Raw genomic sequence first — 17,559 nt, 5'->3', positions numbered from 1 at the left:
TTTCCTTTCCTGCCTGATTTCTGTAGCTCTGGCAACACTGCGGGACTGCACACATGACATGCAAACAATGCCTGGATTCGTGTAGTAAACAGAGTGGCTTGCGTGAATCCAAAGGTGTGACTATGAACTGATCGGGGGCATGCTTCCTGGGGTACCAAGAAGCCCTCCTTAAGCTTCATAGGAAGTGACAGCATAAAAAGACCACCTGGGCCATTGCATCAATTGCTCCGCTTCCTGCTAGAAGCTCTACTGTGTCTCTAGCTTTACCCTGGCAGGCGGGCAGGGGCCACTCTTGGGTACTTTGCTGGCAAAGCTGCAAGCACTAGAACCCATCCACTCAGCTGTGGCTGAGCGGGTCCTTTCTGGCATGGGACGGAGTCATGTGGACTTCTGAGTGAGATGCACCCGGATACACGGCATGTGGCAGTGTCATGCCCCTGTGAGGTGTAACCGTGTAATGCCTAAGTATGAGGATTCCTCTGGCTCCCGTGTGTGATCAAAGACAAAGGCACGCGTGAAATACCTGAAGGGACAGGTGTAAAAATGAGAATCCCCACACCCAGTCGGCCGTTCTCGCGAGACTGTCCCTCCAGAGTTGGGGCAGATTCAGAAACTGCGCACAAGACCTTCTCCAGTCTCCACCTGCAGCGTGTATTCCTGCGGGCTCCCGCAGCATGTGTTCCTGAAGGCTCCTGCAGCCTGTGTTCCTGAGGGATCCTGTAGCGTGTATTCCTACAGACTCCTAAAATGTGTGTTCATGCAGTCTGCTCCAGTGTGTGTTCCTGCGGGATCCTGCTGCGTGCGTTTCTGCGGGCTCCTGCAGCTTTTGTTCCGTCTCCCGCACCGTGTGTTCCACTTCCTATAGACTCCTGCGGCGTGTGTTCCTGCAGGATCCTGCAGCGTTTGTTCCTACAGGCTTCTGCAGCGTGTGTTCCTGCAGGGTCCTGCAGCGTGTGTTCCTACAGGCTCCTGCAGCGAGTGTTCCTGCAGGGTCCTGCAGCGTGTGTTCCGTCTCCCGCACCATGTTCCTACAGGCTCCTGCGGCGTGTGATCCTGCAGGATCCTGCAGTGTGTGTTCCTACAGGCTCCTGCAGCGTGTGCTCCTGCAAAATCATGCAGCGTGTGGTCCTACAGGCTCCTGCGGGCGCATGTTCCTGCAGGATCCTGCAGCGTGTGTTCCTACAGGCTCCTGCAGGTGTGTTCCTGCAGGGTCCTGCAGCGTGTGTTCCTACAGGCTCCTGCCGCGAGTGTTCCTGCAGGGTCCTGCAGCGTGTGTTCCGTCTCCCGCACCGTGTTCCTACAGGCTCCTGCGGCATGTGTTCCTGCAGGTTCCTGCAGCGTGTGCTCCTGCAAGATCATGCAGCGTGTGTTCCTACAGGCTCCTGCGGTCGCATGTTCCTGCAGGATCCAGCAGGAGTGTTACTACGGGCTCCTGCAGCGAGTGTTCCTGCAGGCTCCTGCAGTCTGGTCCGTCGCGTGTTCCTGCAGTCTCCAGCAGCGCGTGTTCCTGCTGCTACAGAACCCGCAATGTGTTGCTCTACTACACTGTAGAGTCTACAGGGACTGTGGGTATGACCGTATGACTGCCCCCGCCTTGAAGGCACGCTCTCTTGCAAGCCCCCCGCGTGTGTGCTTCCTTCAGACATGTCAGGTGGAGGCGCACATGCCCGGGTAAGGCTGGGGAGGGGGGCTCGCCGAGCGGCCTCCCCATTGGCTGCTGGCAGTGATGCTGCAGTGCCGGGGAGGCAGCCGGGGGAGGCGCCGCTCGCTGAGCACATTCTCCGCTCAGGTGCTGCATTCCCAGACTCTCTGCAGGGTGTTCGCAGGACTTCGCCTTTGTCCTCCGCGAGCCAGGAGCGCACTGTCCGGTAAGTATCCGATGCGCGGGGGTCTGTGTCTCCTGGGGGGTGCTAGCGAGGCGGCGCCGCTAGTGTGTAGGGAAACAGGCGATGCTGGGTCCCCGGGAGACGTGGCCAGTGCGCTATTAATAGTCTTACCCCACTTCCTCCGTCCTACAAGAGTGGGGCTTCGGTAATCTTTACAAGAGGCTCTTTCTTATCCTCCCACTTCAGGTGTCCCACACATGGGCAGCTGTTAAGGAAAATAAGTTTTAGAGGGTGCACAATATGCGGGTCTTCCTATGGAGGGGTGCCGATGTCCCGCAAAGAAAAGGTCACTTCTAGGGTGAGTGTGAGGTTTGGCGTTCCTCTGATAACAGCCCACTGCCAGAGCCCTAAGAAGGGTCTGAGTGCCTTCCAGGAAGAACAACCTATGCACCTTGGCGTCCAGCCGGCTCCCCTCTTCTCCAGCACCCCCACTCCTCAGCCTCCCTCCCTAACCTATAGCTCCTCCACTCCCCAGCCTGCTCCCCTCCCCAGCCTGCTCCCCTCCTGTCCAGCACCTCCACTCCTCAGCCAACCCCCACTTGTCCAGCACCTCCACTCCACAGTCTACCCCGCTCCTGTCCAGCAACTCCACTCCAAAGTCTACCCCGCTCCTGTCCAGCAACTCCACTCCTCAGCCTGCCTCTCTTATTTCAAACACCTCCACTCCTCAGCCCCCCTCCCTAAACTATAGCTTCTCCAATCCGCTGCCTGCTCCCTTCCTGTCCAGCACCTCCATTCCTCAGCCAACCCTCACCCGTCCAACACCTCTACTCCTCTGCCAACTCTCACCTGCCCAGCACCTCCACTCCTCAGCCTACTCACCTCCTGTCCAGAAACTTCACTCCTTATCCTGCCCCCCCCAAACCTAGAGCTTCTCCACTCCCCTGCTTGCCCTTCTCATGTCCAGCACCCCCACTCCTCAGCCTCCCTCCCTAACCTATAGCTCCTCCACTCCCCAGCCTGCTCCCCTCCCCAGCCTGCTCCCCTCCTGTCCAGCACCTCCACTCCTCAGCCAACCCCCACTTGTCCAGCACCTCCACTCCACAGTCTACCCCGCTCCTGTCCAGCAACTCCACTCCAAAGTCTACCCCGCTCCTGTCCAACAACTCCACTCCTCAGCCTGCCTCTCTTATTTCAAACACCTCCACTCCTCAGCCCCCCTCCCTAAACTATAGCTTCTCCAATCCGCTGCCTGCTCCCTTCCTGTCCAGCACCTCCATTCCTCAGCCAACCGTCACCCGTCCAACACCTCTACTCCTCTGCCAACTCTCACCTGCCCAGCACCTCCACTCCTCAGCCTACTCACCTCCTGTCCAGAAACTTCACTCCTTATCCTGCCCCCCCCAAACCTAGAGCTTCTCCACTCCCCTGCTTGCCCTTCTCATGTCCAGCACCTCCTCTCCTCAGCCTGCCTCTCTTCTCTCAAGCACCTCCACTCCCCAGCCTACCCCTCTCCAGCACCTCCACTCCCCAGCCTACCCCTCTCCAGCACCCCCACTCCCCAGCCTACCCCTCTCCAGCACATCCACTCCCCAGCCTACCCCTCTCCAGCACCTCCACTCCTCAGACTACCCCTCTCCAGCACCCCACTCCTCAGACTACCCCTCTCCAGCACCTCCACTCCCCAGCCTACCCCTCTCCAGCACCCCCAATCCCCAGCCTACCCCTTTCCAGCACCTCCACTCCTCAGCCTACCCCTCTCCAGCATCCCCACTCCTCAGACTACCCCTCTCCAGCACCTCCACTCCCCAGCCTACCCCTCTCCAGCACCCCCACTCCTCAGACTACCCCTCTCCAGCACCTCTACTCCCCAGCCTACCCCTCTCCAGCACCCCCACTCCTCAGACTACCCCTCTCCAGCATCCCACTCCTCAGACTACCCCTCTCCAGCACCTCCACTCCCCAGCCTACCCCTCTCCAGCACCCCCCACTTCTCAGACTACCCCTCTCCAGCACCTCCACTCCCCAGCCTACCCCTCTCCAGCACCCCCACTCCTCAGACTACCCCTCTCCAGCACCCCCACTCCTCAGACTACCCCTCTCCAGCACCCCCACTCCTCAGACTACCCCTCTCCAGCACCCCCACTCCTCAGACTACCCCTCTCCAGCACCTCTACTCCCTAGCCTGCACACCTCCTACCCCCAGCAGCTCCACCCTCGGTGTTCTCTCAGGCGCCTCTCCTCCTCAGCCTGTCCCCGCCTCCCCTGCACCTCCACTCTTAGGCCTGCCTGAGTCCCACCTCCCCACACCCAAACTCATCATCCCGCATCCCTCCTCCACGCCAGGACCTCGAGTCCTCAGCCTGCCCAGTTCTCCTGCATTTCTACTCTTTCGCCTGCCTCCCTCCTCTCCAGCACCCCTCCAGCACCTCACCCCCACTCCTTCTTTCTAATGCACCCTCATTTCCTTCCCTCTCCTCCCCCAATGCTCCTCTCCTTCACATCCCCAGTCAGTCTTTCTCCTCACCTGGCCTCGGTTGCTTCTTCTCCCTCCTGCACCCTTCCCCTTTCATTGTGTTTCTCCTCTTGTCCTCCGCCTCATCGCTGCCTCCTAAATGTCTTTCTCTCCCGATCGTGCCCCCTCTCTCTTGCTGTCTCGCTTTCCCATCCTCTCTTCCTTCGCCCCACTGCCGCAGGTCTCCTGCTTGCTCACTGCACTTCTTATCTACACTCTTCTCCCTACACTCCTCTCTCCGCGCCTCCATGAGTTCCCCTCTTACACGGTCCGTTCTATTATCCCCTCTGTCTCTTTCTTTGTCTTCATTCTCCCTCCCCTCCTCCCATTCTCTTCGGTTTTCTCCTCTCACACTTTTCGTCCATTCCCCGCCCCACCAGCTCTGCATGTATCCGTCTTGTTGCCCCCTGCCCAACAATGTTCTCTTTCAATCCGTCCCATCTCTCCTGTCTACCTCGCTCCGTATTTTCTCCGTCTGTGATACCTTTGCATCGGTCGATCACTCTTCCTCCGTCTCACTTTTCCCCCTCTCGTTCTCACTCTTCTCTCCTCTGCCACTCCCCTTATCTTTCGCCGTCTCCTTCTTTACTCCGCTTCCCCCGCTCTCCGTCATAACACAACGCTTCGTGAAGGAACGTGTGAGATGTCCGTTTACACCTTAGCGCCCCGATGTCCGACCTCGTAGGCGCAGAGCTTTCATCTCTCCCGCTGTCGATGTAGGAAATTGGCAGATGACTCCACTCGCTGCGAAACGGCACGATAGGAAAACCGGGGATGGGGGGGAGGGGGGGATAAGCAATCGGGCAAATATCACACATAATTGCTCATATTCGGGTCGGAGAAGGGAGCACGCGCTGGGCGGGCAGCGCGCGAGCTTGAGCTGGCCTTGCGTCAGCGCGAGCTGGAGGGGGAGAGCCACTAATATAAGCAAAGGAAAACATTTGGCTAATGTCTGCCAGGAAAATGCACGGCACGGACATTTTCTAATAAATTAGGCAAGGCAAACACACCTTAAAAAGCCCGCACCTGCCTAAAGCAGGATGCATTTTATTTAATGAGCTGAGCGAGGAACAGGGAGACGTTATTAGAAGCGAAGGAGACGGCGGGGGTGGGGAGTACCCGTGCCAACTAACTGTAAGGGAAAGTTGCAAAATGGAAACCCAAAGTGACTTTTGAAACACTCACACATCCAGGGCCAGTCAAAAGTGTGTGTGTGTACAGATGTTAAGTGTGGCCTGCAGTGGGAGTGTCTGCATAGCGCATGGCCTACTTTTAAGCACCCCAAACATTGGGAGTTGAGGCTGACAAGATGACTACCTGTCGGGCGTTGGGAAGGGTGGGGGGGGGGGACAGACACATATTTAATTTAACAAGTTAATGCATTGTGGGATCTCTAATCTTAACCAACCCCCAACTGAACACTTTGCATTCGGGCACTTTACACAAACGGCTTGTAAAAAAGAGAGGCTAGGATTGCAAAACAGTGACATGGTCCCAAGATCACACAAGCGCGTCACATAGTGAACCCGCGGTTTAGAATGCAGCTTCGGCGCCGCAGGACAGGCAAGGCTTGGTCGGATTGACCCAGCTAATTCTGTTCCAGCACACACAGGTGCCAAACACTCCTCCAGACACGCCTTGAGCGGCAGAAACAGCACTGAGCAATACATATAGGACATTGCCGTGGTGTCATGGTCCGGTAATGACAGCTTCCCGCTGCTGGCGCGAAGCAGCTCTCTGCATGGGCACCGCTAGCCTGGGCTTAAGGCTTATTAAAACTGCCGCAACGATACGGCGAGCGAACAGCAGCAGAACTCATTTCCTGGACCTCAGAAGGTCGAAAGTTTGAGCTAACATGTGGCCTGCAAGCCGCATCTCGGGGGCTGTTGCATTAACCCACCGAGACAACTTCCCAGCGTGCAGAGCACATCGTGCTTTTCTTTGATCTGCTAAAACCGGCGGGTGCCCTCTAAAGTGGATTGCCATTGGTGTAGAGCCAAGAACACACAATGCCATATATTTTTTTTAATAAAAAAATGCAGCAGTACATACATTAAGCAAAGCCTCTCTATGCAGCAGGTACATAAATCAGTCCATATAGCTGTATGTCCACTCCTAATGCCCCATGGGTCTGAAATCCCAAGCGGGGGAATTAGCCATCAACGCAAACTGCAGTCAAAGAAGAGAAGGGTTGGTTCGATGTGAGAGTGTGACTCCGGCCGTTTTAGGGACGTTCGTGGGGCAGAAGGCATCTGTATAATTGCGTTGTCTGACATCAGATGGCAATCAAACAAACCCTTTTCTGTGTTATTTATTGACAGGCTTCCCATGACCCTCTCGGGCCTAACATGGTATTAGCTTGAGAGTGTCTTGTCTTCATGTCTGAAGACCAAACTCGCTGAAGGGTTGTGTTTTTAGTTGTGTTGTAAGTTTCACATTGTTTTCGTTTTGCACCTGTTAATCAGACAAACTTGTAATATTTCATCCCCTCTTCCTGGAGTGGGTTAGCCTAAGCCACACTCTCTTCAAGGGACAGTAGACAGCCTCAGGTGTGTTTCGCCTCATTGCGTCTTCCTCAGGAGCTGCAGCTTGTGGCCGCGAGCAGAGGCGGCAATGGGCCGCCTCTGGACATCACCTCTCCACGTAGGGCGCCTCAGCAGGGTCCACAAAATATGACGGGAACTCTTGAGATAACATTTCTGGGTATCTGTGATAATTTCCAGAAAAACAACGAATTGAGAAATTACCCAATTCTTTTGACCGAAAAACGAAAATAACGTTTTTTGCTTTTTTAACTTTTTTTTATAATGCGGGGAGCGTCCCGCCACAACTTCTCTTACCTCCCCCTATCCTATCTTATACCCTTACGCCACCCCACCTATTATTTACCACATTTATACTATAATACCTACTATTTTCGGTCAAATAAATAAATTAGGTCATTTCTCATTCGTATTTTTAGTATTAGGCCGAATTTGCAAATATTGGCAAATGTCACCTGGCCTCTTCCTAGAGCTTTACACCCATTACCTGTTCTATTGCCATCACATGTTTTGTTCTCGCCCTAGTGGGAATGTACTTGCAAACTAGAATGCAGGACAGAAGCCCCAATACTGGCTAGGAATTGCATTAAGACACATTGCAAAATTAGCAGGGGATATGGGCAACGTTAGGGAGCAAGCACATTATTTGAATTATAAAATAGCCTAGACAGGCTCTTTAAAAGTATATTTATATGTGTCACCTTTAAATGGTCACAAAACAAAAGCACTATTATGGGTTGGACCATCCACTTGGAAGAGCAGGAAGGAAGGCCAGTAATAATATTGCCACATTACCTCGGTGTGTGGGTCTCAGCAGTTAGTGAGTACGAGGTTTAGTGAGCGGGCACCGCTAATTAGTGTAAGACGCGTGTTTCTCTTCTCAATTCGCTAAAGGAAGTCTGTAGTCCTGCTGCCAACAGACCTCCCATGCACATCGAGGTGTGCTGATATTGGTAAACAAGATGGATCCTAGGTATGATGTCCTAGGAAGTTGGAAGGACCTTGTGTGACATTCAACACACAATATTCCTTTAAATTATGCCAATATATTCTATCAATTCTTTACAATTTTTCAAACATTTCTTGTATTGAATCCTCTGGACAACTGTTGTATAACTCAAAAGAAGTTCTTTTTTTTCGAGAGGCACATGTGGGCCATAGTAGAAATGTTTGACAAATGGTGGGTCCTTCCATCTTTCGTAGGATCCATCATCGGTCTTAGCAGGCAATGGGTGACACTTGACCGAAAGCTGTAACCCGAGGACCTACCCCTCTGTATGCATTGTACTTACCCTGAGGAACCTTAGGGAGAGCTCACACGCCCTGGTGACGTATGCATTGTACTTACCCCGAGGAACCTTAGGGAGAGCTCACACACCCTAGTGATGTATCCATTGCGCTTACCCCGAGGAACCTTAGGGAGAGTACCCTGAGGAACCTTAGGGCGAGCTCACACACACTGGTGATGTATGCATTGTACTTACCCTGAGGAAACTTGGGGACAGCTCACACACTGTTGTGTTGTATGCATTGTACTTACCCTGAGGAACCTTAGGGAGAGCTCACACACCCTGGTGATGTATGCATTGTACTTACCCTGAGGAACCTTGGGGAGACCTCACACACCCTGGTGATGTATGCATTGTACTTACCCTGAGGAACCTTGGGGAGAGCTCACACACCCTGGTGATGTATGCATTGCGCTTACCCCGAGGAGCCTTAGGGAGACCTCACACACCCTGGTGATGTATTCATTGCGCTTACCCCGAGCAACCTTGGGGCGAGCTCACACACCCTGGTGTGTATGCATTGCGCTTACCCCGAGGAACCTCGGGGAGAGCTCACACACCCTGGTGTGTATGCATTGCACTTACCTTGAGGAACCTTAGGGAGAGCTCACACACCCTGGTGATGTATGCATTGCACTTACCCCGAGGAACCTTAGGGAGAGCTCACACACCTTGGTGATGTATGCATTGCACTTACCCCGACGAACCTTAGGGAGAGCTCCCACACCCTTGTGATGTATGCATTGCACTTACCCCGAGGAACCTTAGTGAGAGCTCACACACCCTGGTGATGTATGCATTGCACTTACCCCGAGGAACCTTAGGGAGAGTTCACACAACCTTGTGATGTATGCATTGTACTTACCCCGAGGAACCTTAGGGAGAGCTCACACATCCTGGTGATGTATGCATTGTACTTACCCCGAGGAACCTTAGGGTGAGCTCACACACCCTGGTGATGTATGCATTGTACTTACCCTGAGGAACCTTGGGGAGAGCTATGCATTGTACTCCCCCTGAGGAACCTTAGAGAGATCTCACACACCCTGGTGATATATGCATTGTACTTACCCTAAGGAACCTTAGGGAGAGCTCACACACCCTGGTGATGTATGCATTGTGCTTACCCTGAGGAACCTTGGGGAGAGCTCACACACCCTGGTGATGTATGCATTGTGCTTACCCTGAGGAACCTTAGGGCGAACTCACACACCCTGGTGATGTATGCACGTGTGGAGAGGAACAGGAGAGCAGCCGTTCTCACACTCTTAACCGCAGCTTCTGCCGCCAGAGCATTATTACACACAAACAATAGATAACGATATGTAAAATAAAAATAAAACTAGCACTGCCCAATAAATTAAAGCCAATTTTCTGCAGTAAACATCTATGCTTTTCAGCGCATGTGCATACCCACAATGCATTGCTTGGTGTTTCTGCAATGGAGGTGAACGTTCAGAGATGGCTGCAGGGTGGTGCTGTGGCATGTGTGGCACAGCTGAAAGCCGTGGTGGAGGTGGGCGGGAGCGGTGCTCCTCTGCTTTTCTTTATTGCGTTCTACTGTTCCTGTACTTTTATTTGAAAAAGAAACAGAACCGGAATGGTTTTGTTTTAAAATAAAAGCAGGAGGTGGGGGTATGGTTGCGCTTGGGATGGAGGGTGGTGATGGGGTTTGTGGGGAGTGGGGGCAGGCCAGCAGGGAACATAGTTCCACTCGTTCTTTTCATACACTTTGACCACTGACTAAAAGGGCCTATTCTACACTCCCATTCAGGTAGAAGGATTTTATGTCACGCTTTTAATAAACCCACCACACAAATAATCAAAATCTCTCTCTCTCCCTCTCTCTCTCTTTCTCTCTCTCCTTTCCTCCCTCCCCCAACTCCCTCTCCCCACACACATCTCTGACTGTATTATTGTTGCTCTGAATCGAATGGTTCTAATTCTATAGTTGAGGGGTTGTACAGCGATACAGGGTCAGGAGAGTGAATGCAATGCTTGGAATTCTGTGTCCACTTAACTTGTGACGCTACAGTATGTCCATTCATGGGGCACGTGCCATCAAAGCGCACATTCCAAAATAGTGTAGTGGCCAATTCTCCCCACAGCTGTAACAGGACGTGCCAGAGATAGGTTTTATAGTGTATTTTATTTGAGGGGTTCTTGCATTATGTAGGCATGAACTGGAAGGTGATTTATTATTCACGTTGTTGCTGTGTAACCTGTTGACCTGGGTTCCAATCTCACCCTTGCCACACTTGGCAACACTGTGATCCTGGGCAAACTAGAATGCCAACCAATCGCATTAACTGCCGGGTGCTTCACTCGCCTTGAATGGCAACATTTTGCGTGTTTATGAATAAAAGAACGTCTCAGTAATGTGCACTATAGAAAACTGCCCAATCACATTTGAAGGCCCCTTAGTGAAGTGTCCATTGCAGCATGGCACTGAGCAGCAATGGCAGTCAAATATACAGCGGGGAACTGGAGGATAACAAATGATGAGGGCTGCGCCATTTTGAAACCACGGGGTTGCCAAAAGTTTTATAAAGGGCAGAGGGCGAGAATGAAATTCAAGTAAATGCCACACGTTTTGTCCTTTCACAGTTCCTACAGATAAAGCGCGAGGAGCAGACCAGCGGCCTCTAAGAACCGCACCCTCAGGACAAGGTCCAGGATGAAAAGAAGAAACCCACCACCCCCAAGACCCAACCGTGGACTACTGATCGTCCCCTGATGGAGTGCTAACCCCCTTACTGCTCTTCGTGGAATAAGAACACGCCACAGTATATACTTTTCCAGCCCCTTTCTTTTTCCATGTTTTGAGGAAAGCTCTGCATCCTTCTGGGTTCTTCTAAATCACAAAAGTCACTTCTGGAGTTGGTAGAGCGTCACGTTCAATGTATTGAGTGAGGCTCACCTTCCGGAAGCGGCTCGCCTTGAGCAGGCGGAAGCCGAGAAGAAGCGACATGGTCACCTCAATGTTTTCGGATTGCTTTGGAAGAAGCCACTCTCAGCCACGGCCTGCACCTCCAGCTCCCAGGCCAACGTGCTTCCTCCAGAGGCCGAGCCAGCCCCGGCGGCCTTGTCGAAGTTGGTGCCGGAGCCTCCTGAGACCCCTGGAGCCTATTCGCTGCTACCCTGAAGCCCAGCCTCGCGTGTACCACTGTAGGTATCGTAAGAGCCATTTATTGCCTGTTCCCACACCTGTCACAGAACCTGTAACTCAGAGAAGACAAATCTTCACTGTTGGTTGGGGGTTTATTGTATTTTGTTGAACAGTAATACGTTGATGTAATTTGCAATCTTTGGCTCTCTAGATGTTTTGAACTACAGCTCCCATGACCCCTTACATTGACTATACTGGCTAGGACCGATGGGAACTGTAGTCCAAAACATGTGGAGCGCCAAAGGTTGCAGACCTTTTAGTAGTGTGTGCAGCCGTAGAAGGTCATCAGTGGAATGCTTCTCCAGACCATTAATCGAAATCAGCAACTTTGCCACACCCAATAGCACCAATCCCTGCTGGGTCAAACACAAGAGGTCTCAAAAGTACTCAGTGCAACAGTACTCTCCCCAAAAACTCACCTCAAAAGGACTCCTCAGAAAAGGTCTCAACTCAAAAGATCTGACTCAAAAGAGCTTACCTCAGAAATCACTCACCTAAAAAGGACTCACCTCTAAAAGACTTGACTGAAAATGACTTGCAGCAAAATGAAACGACACAAAATAACTTGAATTAAAAAGACTCATAAGCAAATATTTAACCCCCCCAAAAAACAGCCTCACAGTACCTCAACTAGAGCTATTCCCCCACTTCCGTACTCTGTAAATTAAAGGGCTCCTGGCAATTCTCTGATCTGTCCAGGTGGAAGAGTAAATACTAAACAACAAAAATGTATCAGGCAGGCCCGAATACATTATGACCCCAGAAAAAGAATGTTTAATGAGTTTTACTAATAGAGTAATTAGAAGGTAGACATCACAATTCCATATGTCAAAATAGTGTAAGACATTTACTAACAATGGTGTGAACAAAGTGTGTAACAGGAAAGAACAAATTAATAATAAAACAACAAACAATATGAGCATAGTAGAAATAGACATGTAAAGAAAAATTGCAAGCATAAATTATTACAAAAGCTGGAGAGTCCCATTACATTTTTTGGGAGCCACAGGTCATTCTATTTGCTGAAAAAACTGCTTAATAAACAGTATGAACACTCGATACTGCGTAGGGATGTCGACACTGTTGTGTTTCGGCCACAAGAAGCAGTTGGAAGATGCTGTTAGTAGGACAGCCTTCATCAGGATGGGTAAAATTGATAGATGTTCAATTAATGAGAATTCATGTGTGTGTCTGCAAATAATCAAGACATGGTTTTGTGAGTGCCAGAGGGGAGTCTGGATTTGGGTATGTTAAAGAACATGATATCTGTAAAGCTTTTACTGCTTAATGATATTTCTAATTAAGAATAAAACCCAGTAGGGGCTTACCATGCACACGTGTCTAAGCATGGCTGTCAGAGGTCTGCTACTACTTGTTTGTAGGAGATCTGTGAATATATACAAGTAGATGAATGAGTGAATCACAAAGTGTGTGTCGGTAAGCACCTTGGTGTCTATGTCACTACTGTTGGTTTGGGCAATAATCAAGACAGAAATGCCACAATACCTGAAGGCGTGTACGGCTGGGCAGGTCTTGATATTAAGGTCCCACACCGCTGAACTTGCCGGTCGTATTTTTGTGGGAAGAGACCATATATGACGCAAAATGAAAAAGTGTGTCATTTAGCCATTGAATATGGGAAGAAACCCTATATAACACTAAATGAAGGAAGTGTGCCACTTAAGCCATAGAATTGAGCGATCATTAGTGAAAATTGCGTGGATGACCATTTCTTCATATATGTCCCTGCGCTGTTTCCATGGTCACCATGGAAATCTTCATGGTTGGTTTCCATGGGTTTCTTTCCATATTCAATGGCTAAGTGACACACTTTTTAATTTTATGACATATATGGTCTCTTCCCACAAAGAAATACGACTGGAAAGATCAGCGGTCTGCGACCTGAATACCAATACATGCCCAGCTGTGCACGCCTTCATGTATTGTGGCATTTCTGTCTTGTTTATTGCCCAATCCAACGGTAGAGACATAGACACCAAGGTACTTACTGACACACACTTTGTGATTCACTCATTTATCTACTTCTATATATTCACAGGTCTCCTACAAACAAGTAGTAGCGGACCTCTGACAGCCGTGCTGCGACACACATGCACAGTAAGCCCCTGCTGGGGCTTGTTCTTAATTCGAAATATCAATAAGAAGTACAAGCTTTTCAGATGCTTAAACTACCCGAAAACAGACTCCCCTCTGGCACTCACAAAACAATTTCTTGATTATTTGCAGACACACAAAGGAATTCTCATTAATTGAACATCTATCAATTTAACCCATCCTGATGAAGGCTGCCCTACTAACAGCATCTTCCAACTGCTTCTTGTGGCCGAAACACAACGGTGTCAACGTCCCTGCACAGTATTAAGTGTTTATACTATTTATTAAGCTGTTCTTTCAGCAAATTGAATGACCTAGGGCTCCCAATAAATCTAAAGGGACCCTCCTGCTTTTGTAATAATGTATGCTTGCAATTTTTCTTTACATGTTCAATTGTACTATGCTCACATTGTATTGTTGTTTCATTAATCAATCATTATTTTTCTTTCATGTGATACACTTTGTTTACCCCATTGTTAGTAAATGTCTTACACTATTTTGACATATTGAATTGTGATGTCTACCTTCTAATTAATCTATTAGTAAAACTCATTAAACATTATTTTTCTGGAGTCATAATGTATTCAGGCTTGCCCTGATCAAATTTTGTTGTTAGCTATTTACCCAACTTCCGTACTGCCAGCCCACGACATAAACAATATTCATGTATTTTGCCAAGTGCCATTTGCCCCCGATTCCCCGACAACTGCTGTGCCAGCCACTTCCCCTCTAGCCACCACTTTAAAATATTTAAATATTTCTGAACAATCCAATATCCCAACCGAAAATACATTGAAAACAGAATCGTTTGAAGAACACAAAAATGAAAATATTTAACAATGCATAAAATGGAAGTATAAACACAAAGTGGTTATTTTTTCTTTACACAGACTATTGGGTGAATAATAAATACCTGGAGGGCGTGCAAAGATCTCTGTGCATTCCCTCTCACATGCGTACTTTCTTCAACAACTTATGATTTCAAAAATAATTAGTAGAAAAGCGAATGCACATGGCACGCCATTTAAGGAACCCAAACATTATGGAAGCGTTGCCTATTTTCTTATATTTCTGTATACAGAAAAGCCAGAACCCTTTTGAATTATTAAAATTAGTTCTTACGAGGTGAAGTCTTTGGGATCTGAGTCTTTTGCAGGGGTCGAAATTGGGATTTGTTGACCCGAAGCAAAAAGCAGCTTCTGGGTATCAAGCAACACCCGTTAGGCAGGAGCTACCTCTGGGGAACCAGGAGTCAGCCCATAGCACGCAGCAAATTTAACATGAGGGCCACATGATTGTCAATTTGCTTATTATGCACTATGCTTTAAATGTCCCTTGGGTGTGCCTTTAAGTCTCCTTTAAACACAGTCTCAAAACTACACAGTTAACATCACATAGCTATGTGTGTTTGGCACCACTTGCCTGAGGAGTGAAGTGTTGCTGGTGTCAAGCTAACCAGGTTCCCCTTGGCGAAATAGCTCACAGCTCCTGGCAATTTCGCACACTGGAAGGTCCTTCAGCAGGGACTCTCTATGGCTGCAATACTTCACACATTAACTGTTTCGGCTTCCAAGATAAAATGTGTCTTCTTCAGGACTTCCACTTGGCCCTTGTCACATGATGAGATGATTGGTTTTTACTTTACTCTTGCATTTACCCCTCGTTTGGCAATACCTATTTCGAGTGTATCCATCCTCTTATCTTCCCTTACATGATGTTCTCCTCTTACAGAGGCTAAGCTCTGGATGCCCCAGACAGGGTCTCAATGCGCCAGTCTAAGGACAAGCCTAGATGCTAGTGAAACTACTTCAGTGGTGATTTGGCACAGTTTAAAAACATATTAATATAATATAACATTGTTTCCTCATTGTTTGTGTTCAGTCGAAGAAGCTGTTGTTATTGCCATGTTCTTGTGGCATAGAAAGCAGAGGTAGATGGGTTATGGAGGAAGGTGGGACATTTCTCGACTTTCCAGTGCCTTTCAAGGGCCAGCATGGCTAAATCAGAGTCACGTGGTTGCCTGACATGCCAGCAGGGAACAAGTGCTCAAAAAAAGTGGGGGACTCATTCAAATACTCAGTGGGAAGTGATGTCACCAGAAATTAACACATCAAACTTGAGGGGATATTTTCTTATAATGGTATTGGGAAATTGTGTGCACACTTTAAACCCAAGAATCAGTCCGGAAAGAGCAAATCCCATTATGAGCTATTTTGCCTAAAGTTGTTGTTGACCTTTCATGAGGTCATATGGCAAAATGTCCTACATGGGAACCTGGTCATTGCAATTCGAACCCCCGGCATTTGCACTGTAGCAAACACGGGATAAACTGCTAAGATTCGATGAAATCGAGTAAACAAGCTGGTTTTTACTTCCGGCATCAAACATACACAGAGAGGACGATGTTCGCCCTGGGTCCACATCCAATCACACACTTCATGCCCATTTTTAGTTTGGGCTATTAGGTGGCAGTGCCACCTATAAGCCAAAACTATTGCATTAGAGTACAGATAGGGAGAAAGGGCATATGAGGCGGGACACAAAGCTTGTAGTTGTTTGCTTATTTGGCCACCCATCGACTGCCCTTGGCCATGCTAATCCCTATGGCCATTCTCACCCTGTTGCACCCAAAACACCTCCTCATGGGAACTCTTTGAGCTCGCTTTATTCAAGCCTTACCATCAAACCTTTCATGCAATGTGTCTGCCAGTATTTTTTCAAAGCAATCATCTGATAGTTAATGACTTTAACACGCTACTGATGTAATAAAAATGTGTTATCCCTGTCTTCCTTTACCCATTTGATTTCTAAGCACCATGTGTGTCCTTCACCAAAGCCCTGTTAAAAAAAGCATTGGCAAAGCCAACAGTTTTGGCGTGTATAGAAGCATTAGGCATTTGCCAGGCACTGCTAGGAGATGCCCAGGTGCTTGTGCCATTTGCCAGCTGCTATCCTCAATGGCCAGTTGATACCACTAGGGGCGTGCCTGGCAAGTGACTTTCCCATGCCTGCACACAAGCCCAAACTGCAGGCATTGCCAATGCTTGTTTAACTATGATGCCGTGAGCAGGCAGCAGGTTTGGGGCAGACATGCCTTTGATTTGGTTGCATTGAATCATCAAAGAAGACGCTTTGGATTTGCAAGCATTTGGTAGCGACAGTAGCCAATGCTTATAGATCATGTTATTGCATTATGCAGGTGTGTAGGTTTCTGGGATAGCGCTTAATTTCACACACACACATTTACCTTCTGCAAGAAGATCATAACATCAACAGTAATTTATCTACACAATTCAGTAAAGGTGCATTACAGTTCCACGAGGTTCACTGCACAAATAAAAGTTGTTGGGTATAAAACACAAAAAGTTATGTTATGTTGAAAAGCATTGTAGTGATTTTACGGCTTTGAAGCTTGTCCGAAAAAAGGTGACTTATGGCACTGCCGCCCAAGTGAACCAGACCATGATCTGTGGAAGAAATGGGGAGCAGAGGTGATAGCTTGGCTCGGGAGGATAGCTCAGCGGCAACACGCTCGCCTTGGAAGCAAGACGACACGGAGCACACAGGTTTGATCCCCGCGCTTAGAAACCTCTGCGTATTAAGCACGTTATAAATATCACATCATATCATAGAATACAAAGGACGGAGTAGGGTACCAACAGGTAGACAAATGGGAAAGAGATTTGGGTTGGGGGGAAGGAATATGATTGTGGGGGCGGGAATGCATGTGTGAAGCAGAAGGAGTGTTGAGCCGAAGAGATGTGATAAAACACGCAGCAAAAGCTGAGCATTTTCTGTGACGGCGGGTTCTAGTACATCATGAGTGTTCAAAAATGTGGGAGCCCCTTCACCGAGAATGAGCACGCCCAAATGACTTACTCTATGGTATGGCTCCCAATTGGGGATTGAGAGAGGGAGTCTACAACCATGTTTTGCACATTGTTGATGGATACTAGAGGTAGTGCATGGCTGTGTGGAGGTGGTTTAAGATAAATATGTACTTGTGATGGGCTGAAGATCTGCTCAAATGAATCCTTAAGATGTGTCAGCATATATTGCCTGGGAGTATGTTTATTCTCGCCCACTCGCCCACAAAAATGTA

General features: G+C 49.0%; 1 protein-coding gene across 4 annotated transcripts in view; it reads left to right on the top strand.

Moving 5' to 3' along the window:
* The window catches only part of DVL1 (dishevelled segment polarity protein 1), a 940,598-nt gene that overhangs the window by 725,654 nt on the left and 197,385 nt on the right, over positions 1-17,559 (top strand). Inside the window, exons 1-2 of one of the 4 annotated variants that reach the window (XM_069610110.1) lie at positions 1,669-1,868; positions 10,781-11,341. The exons of the other annotated variants lie outside the window; for them this stretch is intronic. Coding sequence (XP_069466211.1) covers positions 11,143-11,341 — 199 coding nt within the window. The 5' untranslated portion in view covers positions 1,669-1,868; positions 10,781-11,142. Of the gene's footprint in view, positions 1-1,668; positions 1,869-10,780; positions 11,342-17,559 lie in introns of those variants that run through there. 4 annotated transcript variants of the gene reach the window in all.

This window comes from Ambystoma mexicanum, chromosome 8 (genome assembly GCF_040938575.1).
Source record: "Ambystoma mexicanum isolate Mex_15411 chromosome 8, UKY_AmexF1_1, whole genome shotgun sequence".
Classification (NCBI taxonomy): Eukaryota; Metazoa; Chordata; class Amphibia; order Caudata; family Ambystomatidae; genus Ambystoma; species Ambystoma mexicanum.
Note: the sequence above shows the minus strand (reverse complement) of the source record. Positions and strands in the feature narration are given on the sequence as shown.